We start from the raw sequence: 15,461 nt of genomic DNA, 5'->3' as shown, positions 1-15,461 counted from the left end.
AAACCTACCCTTACAATAACCTTTCTGTTAACTCTGTCGATCCGACTATCTGTGGGTGAGGTTGTGAAGTTGAAAATCCTAAATTTTGTCTCATCAGGTTTCACTAAAAGGCACATTTTCGATCATTGTTGACATATTTCTCTTTTGCTCACACACCTGTGTAGTGGCCTCCATGCATGCCTCCATGATGGTTACACACAGCGTACAGGTCGTATAGGAAGTCGAGTGAGTGTCGGCTGGCTTCAGGCCTGTGATGGGCCTGTTGTTTCCAGCCATGCGGTGGACGGACACAGTTGCTCCTCTTGACCACATGGCGGCCCATAGCAAGGCCCATGAGGGGGAAGTGGACCAGCGTAGAGAGCTTGTTACGCCGCTCTCCCACCTGTCGGAAGCGTTTGAGGTGAAGAATGAGGAGGTCTGGGAGGGTCCACAAGCTCATCTGCACTGTGCCCTGCTGCAGCTGCTTACAGTGAGGGCACTTCCATGCATCGTCAGGGGCCAGCTAAGTAAACATGGATGAACAATTATATACAGTACATCTCAAGGAAAGATTATTTGAGTGCTTTTTTGGGCTAAATTAATGGTCCTGACAGATTGAAATGATCGTAACTATTTCAGAACTTACTAATACTTATTTTATGAAATTAATTTAATTTTGTTTGTTTTTTAATAAAATATATAAATGCTTATATGGTCCGATTCTCATTTGCATTTACACTACCATTGTAAGTTTGGTGTCGGTAAGATATTTTATGATATAAGACGTTTTATGATATTTAAAAAAAAATAACTCTCTAATATTTAAATCTTCAATGATGAAAAACTGGAAAAAATAGTCTTTTATTCGACTGAAAGTCTAGTGCTGTCACTAAGGATTATTTTTGTAATCGAGTACAGCATTGTACAGCATGATCAAATCCTTGTTTAAAGGGGACCTATTATGCAAAATTCACCTTTACATGGAGTTTGAACATAAATGTGTCGGCGTGTGTGTCCACAACCACCCATAAAGGTAAATATCCACCCACTCCTCTTGTTTTAATCCCCATAAATCATAAGCAGTGTCTCAAAACAAGCGGTTTGCCTTCTAGCAACGTGACGTCACAAATGCTTAGGCCTCGTCCAAGACAGCTGATGGACTCTGCCCTATTAGCACAGACCCTGCCCTGAGTAAGCTGTACACAGTAAGCCATGTTTATCTCCAAGCCAGAGCATTTAACAGCAGCATTCAAGTAAGAAATGTATTCTTATTAAAGCTACTAAGTTATTAAATCAAGAGCAGTGAGTGATTTTCTCTTTACCTTTTATTGTTTGATTCATATTAATAGCATATATAGCAGAAGGTATGTATATTACGATGCTTTTACTTTAATACACAAATCTAATTTACACATGCGATTTGTTTTACTTGCTGTTTACGTTCACAGACATAACCAACTGTGTTTATGTGAACTTTGTGTGTTTTTGACATAACCTTGTGTGTATTTGACAGTTAAGTGCAGCCATCTTTCTGTGTGCATGCTTCAGGTGTGTGCACTCAGAAAACCATATATCAGAAGTTTAGACTAATATGGCTTTAAAATGCATGCAGATAATAAACTTTCATGATGATGAAGAACTTCAATGTCACTTGAGCATGACCACGATAGTGATAATCAAAACCAAACAGATGTTTTTGGCAGAGTATTGGAGGCAGAGCAGGAGCAGGGAGCAGCAGCTCATTTGCATTTAAAGATACATGCACGAAAACAGCATGTTTTTCCTTCAAATCAAAAATGGGCATTTGCAACATGGTATAATAAATTATCTGTGGGGTATTTTGAGCTGAAACATTACAGTCATATTCTGGTGACAACTGAGACTTATATTACATCTTGTAAAATGGGGCATAATAGGTCAACTTTAATATTGGCCAAACAACATTTAATTCAAATGATCACTTAATCTTTAATATTTGGCCACTTCTTGATGATAGAAATGCTACATCTTCTATAATCTCTTGAACAAGAACATGTGGGAATCAAAACATGCAAACTAAGAGTGAGGGTTTAAAGGCACAATATGTACTTTTTTAGGTATTTTATTATCTAAAATCAATATTTTTATTCATAAATATGTCCTCAATGGTGTACAAATACCTCTGCCAATTATCTGACTTATCCTCGTAAACGAAGAATTTATTATCTTTATATACATGGGACGGGTAGGTCCACGGAGGCTTCCATGTAGTTCCGCCATCTTGGAAAACTATAATAGCAGAGAGGGACAAAAAGTACTAAGCGCGTTTCCACAACGCGTTTTCGTTCAGAGCGAGCGTCAAGTAACTGAAAGCAGCAGAAACGGAGGAGCAGAGCAGCGAGAGGCGCTTGTCACTGCCCCGGCAAGTTTAAAAGGCTGCATTGCACTGTTATTTAAAAAAAAAAATCTTCCTCTCCCTACTGTTGAATTATCTGATGATGATATCTAACAATAGCCTGGTTCTACCAGACTCTCGTACATTTCATTTGTACAGAGAGTCTGGCCTCGCTCCATTGAGAAACGTTTACTTCCTTGTAGGCGGGTTCTCTGTTAAAGTTCAAAACCATTGGATCTGCCCAGCGTCACTCAGGATCTGCCATAGCCAATCACTAACGTGTGGTCGTGACGTATGTCATGCGCCGAAACCGGCTGGAAACAACAAGTCCGAATTCCATATTCATAAATCTAAATATCTAAATGCTAAACCTCTCTTTCTTATATTTGTGAAAGAATTTTAAAAATACCTCTTTTCAATTAAGTTGTCTGAGAACAAAAAAAGCCTTAAAAACATTATCTGTTTGTAATTATTTTCCTTTTTTCAGTGTCATGTAATTCTCTTAACTTGTTCATGTTTATTTTATATTATCCCCCTACTGTTTTATTTTTGTTTTGTTTTTATTATTATTTTTTGTTTGTTTTTGTATTATGTTTTCTGTTATTACTTGTGTATTGTTTTAAGCAATAAAAAAAACAAGTCCGAATGATCAGAGGATTATGTTTAGAATAAGATGTCTGTCAACGAGAGCTGCATGTTTTGTTCATCGAATTTAAGAGTTCAAGGAACAATTCTAAATTCTAAATGTATATTTGACACTAAGGACAGTGATGTATTCAGTCAACTGTCGAAGCTGGGTGTAATCATTAACAATACGCCGCTGCGGTCGTTTCGGATCTGCCGCAAATGCTGTACAGTGATCATCGTGCACGCCGAGCTGCCCAGCACCAACTCCTAACCTTTCTGCCTCCCTCACTTGGTCCTCCATTAGTGCAACAAGAGGAGACGACAACAACTATCGGCTTTGCATCCTATCGTTCGCCTTAGCTAACTCATTCACCACTAGCGGAGTGAGCTGGAAAATTAAACTTTTCCCGAACCACGTGGGGAGGAGGGCCACAACATCATGGCCACCAACAACACTTAGCAAACATTGATCTTGCTCCGGCTTTAACTTCTGGATATTCGGCAGTTTTGCAACAACGGACCGAATTGATTTTCTCACGTCTTTCTCCGCTGCCATTACTGAACTCCAACTCAAACTGACGCGCTACATCAACGTCATCGTTCTCAGCCACTCCCTCTGTTCGCTGATTGGACCGGTAAAAAAATTATTTCTGGAAACCAAAGTCTACAGCACAATCCCAGACATAGTACTGAAGGAAAATAAAATTGAGCGGAAGTGCGTAGGAGGGCGGAGCCAGGCTAATCTAACAATGCACGTACTTCAGAAAATATAACAAATAAATAAGGCATAACTACTAATTACAATAGTTCATGTTTTTCACAGTCAGTAATTCGTACTGTAACGTTCGTTTGTTCGTTGTGTCAAGTTGCAGTTTGTTTGAAATAAAAAACCTGTTCACCCGAAGGAAAACTCGACGAAGTGTTATTAGAAGACATCCTGTCATAGCTTTTTGGTACATTACGGCTACCGTAGATTTGAAAAAGCGAGGCCCTGGAGAGCACAATTCGTTTGAATGCAAAATACAATTTCACCGCTAGATGGGAGAAATTCCTAGCCTGGCTCTGCCCTCCTACGCACTTCCGCTCAATTTCATTTTCCTTCAGTACTACGTCTAGGATTGTGCTGTAGACTTTGGTTTTCTCCGATCAATTTTTTGTAGGGCCAATCAGCGAACAGTGGCTGAGAACGATGACGTCGTGCGTTATTTTGAGTTGTAGTTCAGTAATGGCAGCGGAGAAAGATGCGAGCGAAGCCATTCGGTCCGTTGTATCAACGCTGCCGAATATTAAGAAGTTAAAGCCGGAGCAAGAACAATCTTTGCTTAGTTTTGTTTTGGCCATGATGTTGTGGCCCTCCTCCCCACGGGGTTCGACATACATCACGAGCAAACGTTAGCGATTGGTGGCAGATCCAGTGACTCTGGGCAGATCCAATAGTTTTAGACTTCAATAGAGTACCCGCCTACAAGGAAGTTAACGATTGTCAATGGAGCGGTGCCAGACTCTCTGTACAAATGAAATGTACGAGAGTCTGGTAGAACCAGGCTAAGAAATTCCTACACAATGACCCTTTAAACATTTATTTTGAAATCACAATGAACAACAATTTGCATATTTAGAAACATATTGATGTATTCTCCTGTGTTGGCATTTAGGTTTATAAATGATTTACGTTACAAATCTGGTGAAATGGGGCACGTTGCGTTCCCAGATGAACGTTATAAGCATCCTAAACATTTTTTGTTAAGTTTGTTAAGCGAGCTGCTGAGACCCACGCGCTCCACACATGTAAATGATACAGTGCAACACTTTGCAATGAAACAAAGCGTGTTAGACTTTATATGGTTTCCCAAATGCACATTATTGGAAACCCAAACAAACTGACCCCAAACTTTTAAACGGTAATGTACATACATTTAAACTGATAAATTCAATGACTAATGTTAATGAATAAGTGCAAATTAAATTTGACCACTTTTATAGTGCTTTTTTGTCTTTTTTGGAGCTTGACAGCCAGTGGTCACTATATGTTTCCACGATATGGAAAAGTGCAAGACAATGCCTCTTTTTGTGTTCCACATAAGAAAGTTATGCTTATTTAGTCCTCTAGAACCACATGCATGTAATTCTTACGTGTTGATTATATTCCATTGTACAATACTTTTGCCAATGTTAATCTTTTCCTGTTTTTGTCCTCTTTCAAAAAGAAAGAAACACCTGCTGCACAAGAGCAAATGTTGCTGTTATAGTTGCTCAGAATCAAACAACATCCCAATCATGTGTTTCAGAAAATGTCCAGGTCTCAGCTGTTATGCATGTTTATCTGAAATAATGAAAGTTACTTGAAGATAGGGAGACCGGTGCTTGTATTTCCAGAATAAAAATAAATAAATAAATAAAATCATCCAATAATAATTTTACAAACATTTCAAAATTACAAAAGGCTGAAAAAGATCTGCCTGGCCAAGCGGCATTTTGACATTTTGTGTAACAGCAATTCGCTTCACTTTTTTAATTGGTGGAGAAAAAAATACAAATATACCAACTAACTGGGTAAATTTAGTCTTAAATTTAAACTTGGTTGTGATTTTCCATTGCATTCTGCTGCTGATATTCAGTATAATGTGTGTTTTTGTGTTGTTTACTTGTTCTTCTTTGGTGTACAGCTCAAAGCACTCATCCAGGGTGCAGCTGTGCTGCTGAACGTGGTGTTGTTGTTGAGCACGGACGCTTTCCGAGTCCTTCACCACCTCCTCCTGGATATTACCAAACAGACTGCAAACAAACACACAGTGTCCATATAGGTCATTTGACCATAAGGCCTGTTTTGTTGGCTTCATGTACGAAGTAACGAAGTGCAGACACAATTCTCTGTATTATCGCACGTACTCAAAAGGAAATAAAAGATTACATTACCAGTCTTTGATTCTGTGCTCCCACTCAACAATGAGCTTCACATGTGGAGGTCCACCTGAGCCGCACAGCTTTAGAGCTCTGAGGAGATAAAGAACAAGCCAAAGGGATTGCAAAGGAAATGAACAGACATACATTTTTTGATGTTATAAAAGTACTCAGTACAGAGTTCATTCTCAGTAAAGTACAATATTACACTATTTTTACTTTCTTTTCGATTTCTGGTTTCCAAATAAAAGTTACAAAGCCACTGCTTAGGCATAACCATGTTTGAATAATATCTGACCTCATATACTAACCACGCAGCATCAGAGCATGATGAAAATGCGAGCTAGATAAATAGTGATCTGCTTTAATAATACGGTTTCATAAACAAACATTAAAGATAATCTAATGTGACTTATTATTATTGCTATTATTGAGTTATTGCTATAGGGTGTTGATATCTGAATCTTTCCCATTATTTTTTTCCTCAGGGATTTTAAATAAGTCTTTGTTAATGAGTTGTAAGCCATGAACCAGCAAAAACTATTAGAAAATCGATAAAAAACAACAAAAAACAAAAGGTACAAGTCTTAAAGACTTTAATGAGGGAAAGAACTATAATAACAAGAAGCATTGAGAATTACATAAAAAAAATAGATTGAGAAATATAAAACTATTGATTGCTGATTGAAAAGCAAAAGGGTATACACAAAGTGTCTGTGCGTTTACATGCCTGTTCTTAACTGGTGGTCATGTAAATGCATTAACCCGTTTTCCTTTACTGTAGTAAGGTCATAAACAGCTTAAGTATAAACCAACCGAGACAGCTACATTTTTGCCTCTTACCCCATTTTCGCACAGCATGTGAACACATTAACTTGCATTCTGTTGGCTTATAGAAATGCAGATGTGTGATATGGAAAGCTTTCTAGATGTGGATTTAAGCGCATTGAAATATATTTCAAACTCTGTCTCTTTCTCGACCCAAGAAATTATAAAGAGTGCTTTCACACTTGGTTAGATTGCTTGGTCCGAACCTTCTCTCCCGATTCCCCTGCTGGTCTCTGTTCACATTGTATAATTTGTGTCCGAGCTGCGATGCGCTTACGTCATCAAGCTGCAGCCACTTACCCATGTCGCTAGTTAATGACTATGAAAGAGAAGGTGCCAAAATTAATAGGCCCTGTCCCAAATGGCACCCTAAACACTCACAGTCTTTCTCTGTGTCCGGACGTTCATGACGTAACGCAGCTTTGACTGACATGAAGAAGTCTGCTGATCTAGCACCAGTGCAGGCTCAGCAAAAGTGTGCATCGAGGGGCACATATCGACCGCAAAAAAATGACTAAATGGGACACCCTACTACGGTCTCATTGACTTAACGGTTACGCGCACGTTCCCAAGTTCTGAAAACAGTGTTCGCATCATCCATACGAACTGAACTCTGACATCAATCAAACTTGGGTGGGTGCGCACCAAAAGTACTAGTGTGAAATTACCCTTAAAAGGTCTTCTTATCTCGTGCAGAAGCGGTACAGTCAAAATGCAGCTTATTTATTTAACATCACATCTCACATGACAATCCAGCAGAATTAAAAACTGTAGCTGTCACCCCTGTTTTAAAGAAACCCGGCCTGACATGGCTAATTATAGACCAATTTCACATCTTCCATTTCTCTCAGAGCTGCTAAAAGACTATGTCTAACTATGTCATCACACAACCTTTATGAATTCCAATCAGGTTTTCTCCACAGAACTGAGACAGCACTCCTCAGGGTTGTAAATTATCTTCTTAGGGCCATCGACTGAGGCTCCATCTGCACTTTAATTCTCCTTGACATCTCCTCTGCATTTGACACCTTTTCTCACAGTATTCTCACTTCATGACTCTCTGCTCTTGGCATTTCTGGAACTATCCTGTCGTGGTTCATTTCCTACTAGTCTGACCGTCAGATTTACATTTCTAACCATCAGGCTAAAGGCTGCGCCACACTAAAGGATTTTTTTTTATCTTATAACTTAAGATTTTCAAAATGTGAGAGACCACAAACATGTTGATAAGAAATCATTGGGTTAACCATTTTGCTCCGTGTGGAGTGCAGCAATGTGACTAGGAAAGCACACCACACTAACAGATTCCATTCACAAACAACCAGAGTCCCGTCTGTGAACAAGGGAAATCTCGTAAAATCTCTTCTTCTTCTAGGGTTTATTGGCGGTTGGCAAACAAAATTTGCGGGGGAATAAAAAGAAAATTTGTAGTGGAGTGGAAACGGTGTGAACATGGACTTTACATCTTACAGAGTGAGTTGGAGGTGAGTCTTCTGTCAGCTCGCTGTCTGATTGGGTATCGTCAAAGCCCGTCTACATTCTCTGGTATCGTTTAATTTCACGAGATAATCTCCAGAGCGTGCGCGTGTTTATCATCAGGGTTCCCCCACACAAAAGGATTTCTAATCGAGATCGGGACGGATCTGATGTTCTACCAAGCAGATTCAGTAAATCTTAACACACCTCACAACACAGGAAAATCTGATAAGATGATCTGTAGAACCGTCAAGACAATCTGGACTTTACCTAGGATTGTCAGAAGGGGAGAATTCAGTCCAAAATCGCCCCGAATATCTTGTAGTGTGTGGCGGCCTTAAATCCACTACTGCCCCTGTCTCACATGGTGTTCCACAGGGTTCTGTTCTTGGGCCTTTACGCTTCATCATCTACATGCTTCCCTTAGTCGGTCACATTATCCGGTCACATTATCCGTCATCATGGCTTTAACTTTCATTGCTATGCAGATGACACCCAGCTCTACATTCGTTCCTAATGCACTGCTTCTTTCCCCACCAACTCCATTTCGGCTTGTATTGATGAAATAAATGCATGGATGACCAGTAATTTTCTCAAACTAAACACTGATAAACAAATATACTTCTGGTTAGTCCTCCTCAATTTACATCCCGTCTCTGTTGTCAATATTAATATTGCTGGGTTTCCTAGTTTGACCTTCGACCACTGTTAAAAACCTGGGTATAATTTTTGATTCTTCCCTCTCTTTCTCAACTCATATCTTATCACTTACCAAATCTGCCTTTTTCCACCTCCAGAATATTGCTCGTTTAAGTCCCTTCTTAAATATCAATGATACTGAGACCCAAGTTCATGCTTTCATTACTTTCTGCCTAGACTACAGTAATTCTCCCACTACAACGCTAAATAAGTTCCAATATATTCAGAACTCCGCAGCCAAGAAATACTCCCACATTACTCCTGTTCTATGCAGATTACATTGGGTACCCATTCGTTTCCGTATGCAAGGTACTTCTCATCACAATCAAAGCCCTTCATTGTCTAGCCTAAAAGGAAGGACAGTGAGAATTAACAAAATTGTGTACTTGAAAAAAACAAACAAGTTAGACTGTAGTATATTGAATTTCTCTGCAATTCACCTCAGAAAGTGTTGCAGAAACTAAATCTGAAAAATATGAGAGGCCTCTATTTTTTCATAGAACATAAGCAGAGTCTAAGGTTGAAGGTACAAATAAATGATTATTGCAAATAGGACCATAAAGAGAAGAAGAAGCAAGTTTAAAATGTTGTCTGAATTGCCTCCAAATCCTAAGAGAAGTTTACAACTGGATTTGTAGTGTATTTTAAGGAGCGACTGGAAAAAGGAGCACACACTAAGGCAGGAAGCAAAGACGAAAAGCAGGTGTCACGGGACGTGGTGGAGAAAACACGAGGAAGACGATGATAAACAGGAGGACAGGAATTTATTCAAATTTACCAAACTCAGGGGTCAAAACACACGTCAAACTACAAACGTAATACTAACGAGAACGGACAAAGACTGAATGAACTCAGGGAAACTAAATACAGAGACTGATGACAATAATGAATAGGAGACAGGTGACATGGATGAAGATAATTAACTAAACACAGGTGAATAAACTGAGGACAAACGAGGAGCGGGAAAACGACTCGGTTACTAACGTAACCTCGGTTCCCTGAGAGGAGGGAACGAGTATTGCGTAAGTAGCTTACGCTATGGGGAAAACTCCTTTTCTCGAGAAATATTGAAGTCTTTATGTAAAACGCATTGCAGCTGCACAGCATACAGCAATGAGCGAGGCAGCTCGGTCATTGGCTGTGCTGCGGCAACTGCACGAACCTATGACGGGGCGACTCTGAACCCGCTTCCAATGAGCGTGCTTCGCGCCCGCGCGCGTCAGAGCCCACCAAGATGGGCGTGGCCAAGGGCTATATATTGGGCGTCCCGTCGTCTGAGTTCTTTAGGTTCAATCGACTGAAGCGAACTGACCAAGCACAAGCACGGCAGCTTACGCAATACTCGTTCCCTCCTCTCAGGGAACCGAGGTTACGTTAGTAACCGAGTCGTTCCCTTTCGAGAGGTTCCTCCTATTGCGTAAGTAGCTTATGCTATGGGAACACCATGTAAAACGCCGTGCGTGCTGACTTCGCTCTATTAAGCCGGAGGCAGATGCCTGAGCCTTTAAGCAAAGTAATTATCCAACGAGCCGGCCGAAGGCGGGCTTTATAAGGGACAATGTGGAACGGCCCAATGGGCGTCCAGAGAAAAACACACAAGCACATTTTTATGTACTGATATGCATGAAAAATCCTCTAAGTCAGTCAGAGACGGACCCTATAAGGGAGGAGATAATGCTCAGCATGTACACACTCCAGCCTATGCATAGTTAGACCGACAGTATGTTGGAGTGCAATGAGGGGACCTGTAGGTTATAAAACCTGATAAATGTTGACGGTGAGGCCCAGCCTGCTGCCGCACAAATATCTTGAATGGGTATCCCACTCGACCACGCCCACGAGGAGGCCATGCCTCTCGTAGAGTGAGCTCTGATGCCCCGGGGGCACTGAAGGCCCTTGGCTTCATAAGCCAGCGCTATAGCATCAACTATCCAGCACGATATTCTCTGCTTTGAAACAGCGAGACCTTTGGTGCGGCCGCCAAAGCATATGAACAATTGCTCTGTCTGTCTGAACAGGGCAGAACGTTCCAAATACACTCTGAGCGCCCTGACCGGGCAGAGTAAATTAGCGTCGCTTTCGTCTGCTGGAGACGATAGCGCGGCCAGAGATATCACCTGTGCTCTGAAGGGTGTAGAGAGCACCTTAGGAATATACCCGTGTTTTGGCCTGAGGACAACTCTGCTGTCGTTAGGCCCAAACTCCAGGCAGGCAGCGCTTGATGACAGCGCGTGCAGGTCGCCCACTCTCTTGACCGAGGCGAGAGCCAGCAAGAGAGCAGTTTTGAGCGAGAGCTGTTTAAGGTGCACAGTTCGGAGGGGTTCGAACGGGGCACTTTTGAGTGCGTCCAGGACCGTTGCCAGGTCCCAGATCGGCACTGAGGGGGGGCGTGGGGATTCATCCTCCTGGCGCCCCTCAGGAAACGAACAACTAGGTAGTTTTTACCTAGTGTGCGTCCTTCCACAGGGTCGTGTGATGCCGCTATGGCAGCTACATATACTTTGAGCGTGGAGGGGGTGCGGCCTGCCTCCAACAGCTCTTGTAAGAAAACGAGCACACTCGGTACCTCACATGTCTCAGGGTTCAGGTTCCTGGTTTTACACCAGTCACTGAACACCTTCCATTTCTGGGCATATAAGCGCCTCGTAGAGGGCGCTCGCGCCTCAGTGATGGTTCTCAACACTCCACTGGGGAGGTTCCCGGGAACCCGTTGAGGGGCCATGCATGGAGGGCCCACAGATCGGGGCAGGGATGGAGGATCATCCCGTTGGCCTGCCTGAGGAGGTCTAGCCTCAGCGGAATCGGCCATGGGGCAGATTGCATCATCTGCATCAGTTCTGGAAACCACGTCTGGTTCTTCCAGAGTGGGGCTACCAGGAGCACTGCACATTACTCTTCCCTGATCCGACTGATGACCTGAGGTAGCATCGCGACCGGAGGGAAGGCATACAGCGGGCGGCTCGGCCAGATTTGGGCGAGCGCGTCTGTGCTCTTTGAAAAGAAGAGAGGGCAGTGCGCATTGTCCTTGGAGGCAAAGAGGTCGACATCTGCTCTGCCAAAGGTTTGCTATAACCACTGAATCGTCAGGGGGTGGAGAGACCATTCTCCTGGGAGAACTTTGTCTCTGGACAGCATGTCAGCTCCCTGGTTCAGGACACCTGGCACATACGCTGCTCTCAGCGAGCGCAGGTTGCGCTGGGACCATAGGATGAGTTCCCTGGCCATCGAGTGCAGGGAGCTCGACCTGAGTCCACCCTGACGATTTATATACGAGACTACCGTCATGTTGTCCGTTCGGACCAGGACGTGCTCGTCCTTCAGGTACGGAAGCAGGGCTCTGAGAGCCAAAGCGACCGCTTTCAATTCCAGACAGTTTATATGTAGGCGCTTCTCCGGGTTTGACCACAAGCCGGAGACAGGCCTGCCCAACCTATTTTGGAGGCATCTGTCGCTCTGATTAAAAAGTGGCCCGAGCGCCATGCGTGAGTGGGGACACGGCTTTTGAGCCAGCGTTGGAGAGGATGCATGTGCAACAATCCTAGCTGGAGTACAGCTGATGCCGAGGCCATGAGACCGAGCATCCTTTGAAATCGCTTGACGGGGGCGCGCGCGCCCGCTCTGAACGATGTTGCAAGGCGCCGGATAGTGAGCGCGCGCTCTGATGAGAGGCGCGGCGTCATCTGCACTGAGTCTAGCACTATTCCCAGAAAAGAAATATTCTGGCTGGGGGATAGCATGCTCTTTGCAAAATTGATTCTTAGACCCAGGCATTCTAGATGACTGATAATCCAAGACCTGTGTGTCACTAACTGGCTCTCTGATTGTGCTAGGACTAGCCAATCGTCGAGATAATTTAGTATTCGCACTCCCCGCTGTCTCAGGGGGGAAAGTGCTGCATCCATACATTTCGTGAATGTACGGGGTGCCAGTGACAGGCCGAATGGTAGTACTGTGTACTGGTATGACTGTCCCTCTAAAGCGAATCTCAGAAATGGCCTGTGATGAGGCGCTATCGGAATGTGAATGTAAGCGTCTTTCAGATCCACTGATAGAAACCTATCCCCCGGGCGAACTTGCGCGAGGATATGCTTGGTTGTTAACATTCTGAACGAGCGAATCATTAAAGCTTTGTTCAGATGTCTGATATCTAGAATGGGGCGGAGACCACCATCCTTCTTCGGGACGAGAAAATAGCGACTGTAAAAACCTGCCTCGCTCATAGAGGGAGGGACTGTTTCTATAGCGCCCTTCTCTATCAGTTTGAGCACCTCGGTGCGTAGAACATGTGAAACATCTTTTCTCACTTTGGTCTCGACCACCGCTGTGAAGCGGGGCGGTCTGCGAGCGAATTGAAGCGAGTAACCGTGTTTTATTATGTTCAAAACCCATTTCGGCATTTCAGGGATATTTTCCCAAGCTTTCGCTCGCACAGATATGGGCTGAATGCTGGCTGGGGGCGTGTCGCAGTGACGTATGGCTCCCGCCGGCAAATCGCCCTGTGCTAATACTGAGCTTACAGCTCTCAGAGGCGCGGGCGCGCGCTGAGCAGCTTTGTTGAATGCCGAGTGCAGGGGTGCATGTGAGATTACAGGCACGCTCGCCACATTCGTAATGCTCACAGTGTGAGTTGGGGAAGTGTTTAAGACTGTATGGACAGTGCTTATGGGTGGGGGTGCATAGACTGTGGTAGGCACGCGCGCCACTTTCATAAAACTTCCCGCTCATGGCGGGAGGTTTTTGGCCATATAAACAGTGTTTGTGAGTTGGGGTGCGTGCATAACAGCGGGCACACGCGCTACTCTTATAGAATTTCCCGCTTTTACTGGGGAAGTGTTTATAACTGTGGGAACAGTGCTTATGTGTAGTGGTGCATACATGACAGTGGGCACACAATCTACATTTATGGGGCGTCCAGCCTGAGCTGGGGAAGCATTTGACACTGCTTTGACAGTTTTGATATGTGGGAATGCGCACTTTAGTGTGGACACGTGACCCTTTAATGACACAGACAGAAAATGGCTCTTTATGTGATTTCTGTGTGTCGCCGTAAAAACGGCGTTTGTTTGCAGGTGAGTGAGCTGTGCGGCTGGCCCATTGGCTGCTGTACAGACATTTCCAGCCGCCTGTAAGGGGACTGGGTAATGTTTTAAACGTTTTGGAGAGAGCGGTCCGGCTTTTGCGAGACACACGCTCTCTCTTTTTCTCCCTGTAGCTAGGAAGACTTACGAGGCTCTGGGTTCAGCACAATCTTGGGCCGAGGTCCCCGTCGCTCGGGCGGTTGCTTCCTGTTGGCAGAGCGCGAGCGGCGTCGGAAGTCAGTTTCAGGTCTGGGCTGAGAGACGGGAGGTGCCGTCTTGACTCGCTGCTGCTGAGGCGGCTTTTGGCGGCTCTGCGATGAGCTAGATCGCTTGGGCAGGAAGTGACGCATAGCCTGCGAATCCTTACGGGCTTCGGTGAAGCGCTCAGCGAACTCCTTCACCGCTGGTCCGAACAGGCCGCTTTGGGAGATAGGCGCGTCGAGGAACGACGCCTTATCTGCATCCTTCATCTCTGTTAGCGTCAGCCACAGATGGCGCTCAAGGACAGTCAGGTTAACCATGGCACGGCCGATGGATTGGGCGGTGGCTTTTGTGGCTCGCAGTGCTATGTCGGTGGCGCTGCGCAGATCCTTGAATGCCTCAGGATCAGGTCCAGACTCGTCCATGGTGCGGAGAAGTTTGGCTTGAAACACTTGGAGGACAGCCATGGAGTGAAGAGCTGACGCAGCTTGGCCGGCGGCGGCGGCGGCGTATGCGCGACCGGCGAGAGCTGAGGTAGATCGGCAAGGCTTCAAGGGATGAGAAGCTTTGGCTTTCCATCCAGCGGTGGAGGGTGGGCACAGGTGATTGGCCACAGCCTCCTCGAGGGGCGGAGTCCCCTCGTAGCCTCTTTCTTTCGCGCCGTCCACAGAGGAGAGCGACGAAGAGAAAGAAGGCTTCAGGCGAGCGGAGTGCGGGGCTTTCCACGACTTCGTGAGTTCGTCGTGGACTTCCGGGAAGAAAGGGGAGGGCCTTTGCCGAGGAGCCTGCCGGCGCCCCTGCAGGAACCACTCGTCCAGTCGGCTGCGGGCGGGTTCTTCCGGGGAAGACCAATCGAGCCCGAGGTCTTCCACGGCCTTAGACAGGATGCGGACGATCTCCGAGTCCATGTTGGAGCCCACGCTCGTGCCCGCTAACGTCGATGGCGCGGGGTCGAAGGACGAGCCCGGCCAGTCGTCGGATGCAGCATCAAAGGAAAGGCTGTCATCCTTTTCGTCGTCATCCCCTGACGCGCCAAACGAGACGAGACCCATCGCTCTGCTGGAGGGGTGCTGGTCCGCCTGTGTGAACTGGACTGGCGGCGGGGAGTCTTCGGGTGGTGGTGAAGCACGCGGGGATTGGCCCGGCGTGACGTCACTGCAAACCGCGTCCTCTGGCGGCCTCTGTGAGCGGCGCTTCTTCTTGCGCGGCTCGACCAGAGGGGATGGTAGCACGGTGGAGGTGGGCTCTTTCGCCGCGAAAGCGGCGAAGCGAGCGCGCAGCTCGGTGAGGCCCAGGGC

The 15,461-nt window shown here is 45.1% G+C and overlaps 1 protein-coding gene across 1 annotated transcript in view; it reads right to left on the bottom strand.

The window, feature by feature from the left end:
- Positions 1-15,461, bottom strand: part of usp43b (ubiquitin specific peptidase 43b) — a 109,214-nt gene that overhangs the window by 14,864 nt on the left and 78,889 nt on the right. The window contains exons 10-12 of the mRNA XM_056240857.1: positions 5,897-5,974; positions 5,626-5,755; positions 157-502 (exon numbers count right to left, since the gene is read on the bottom strand). Coding sequence (XP_056096832.1) covers positions 157-502; positions 5,626-5,755; positions 5,897-5,974 — 554 coding nt within the window. The remainder of the gene's footprint in view (positions 1-156; positions 503-5,625; positions 5,756-5,896; positions 5,975-15,461) is intronic.

The sequence above is a fragment of the Rhinichthys klamathensis genome, unplaced genomic scaffold (assembly GCF_029890125.1).
Source record: "Rhinichthys klamathensis goyatoka isolate OS25496 unplaced genomic scaffold, OSU_Roscu_1.1 h1tg000616l_1, whole genome shotgun sequence".
Classification (NCBI taxonomy): Eukaryota; Metazoa; Chordata; class Actinopteri; order Cypriniformes; family Leuciscidae; genus Rhinichthys; species Rhinichthys klamathensis.
Note: the sequence above shows the minus strand (reverse complement) of the source record. Positions and strands in the feature narration are given on the sequence as shown.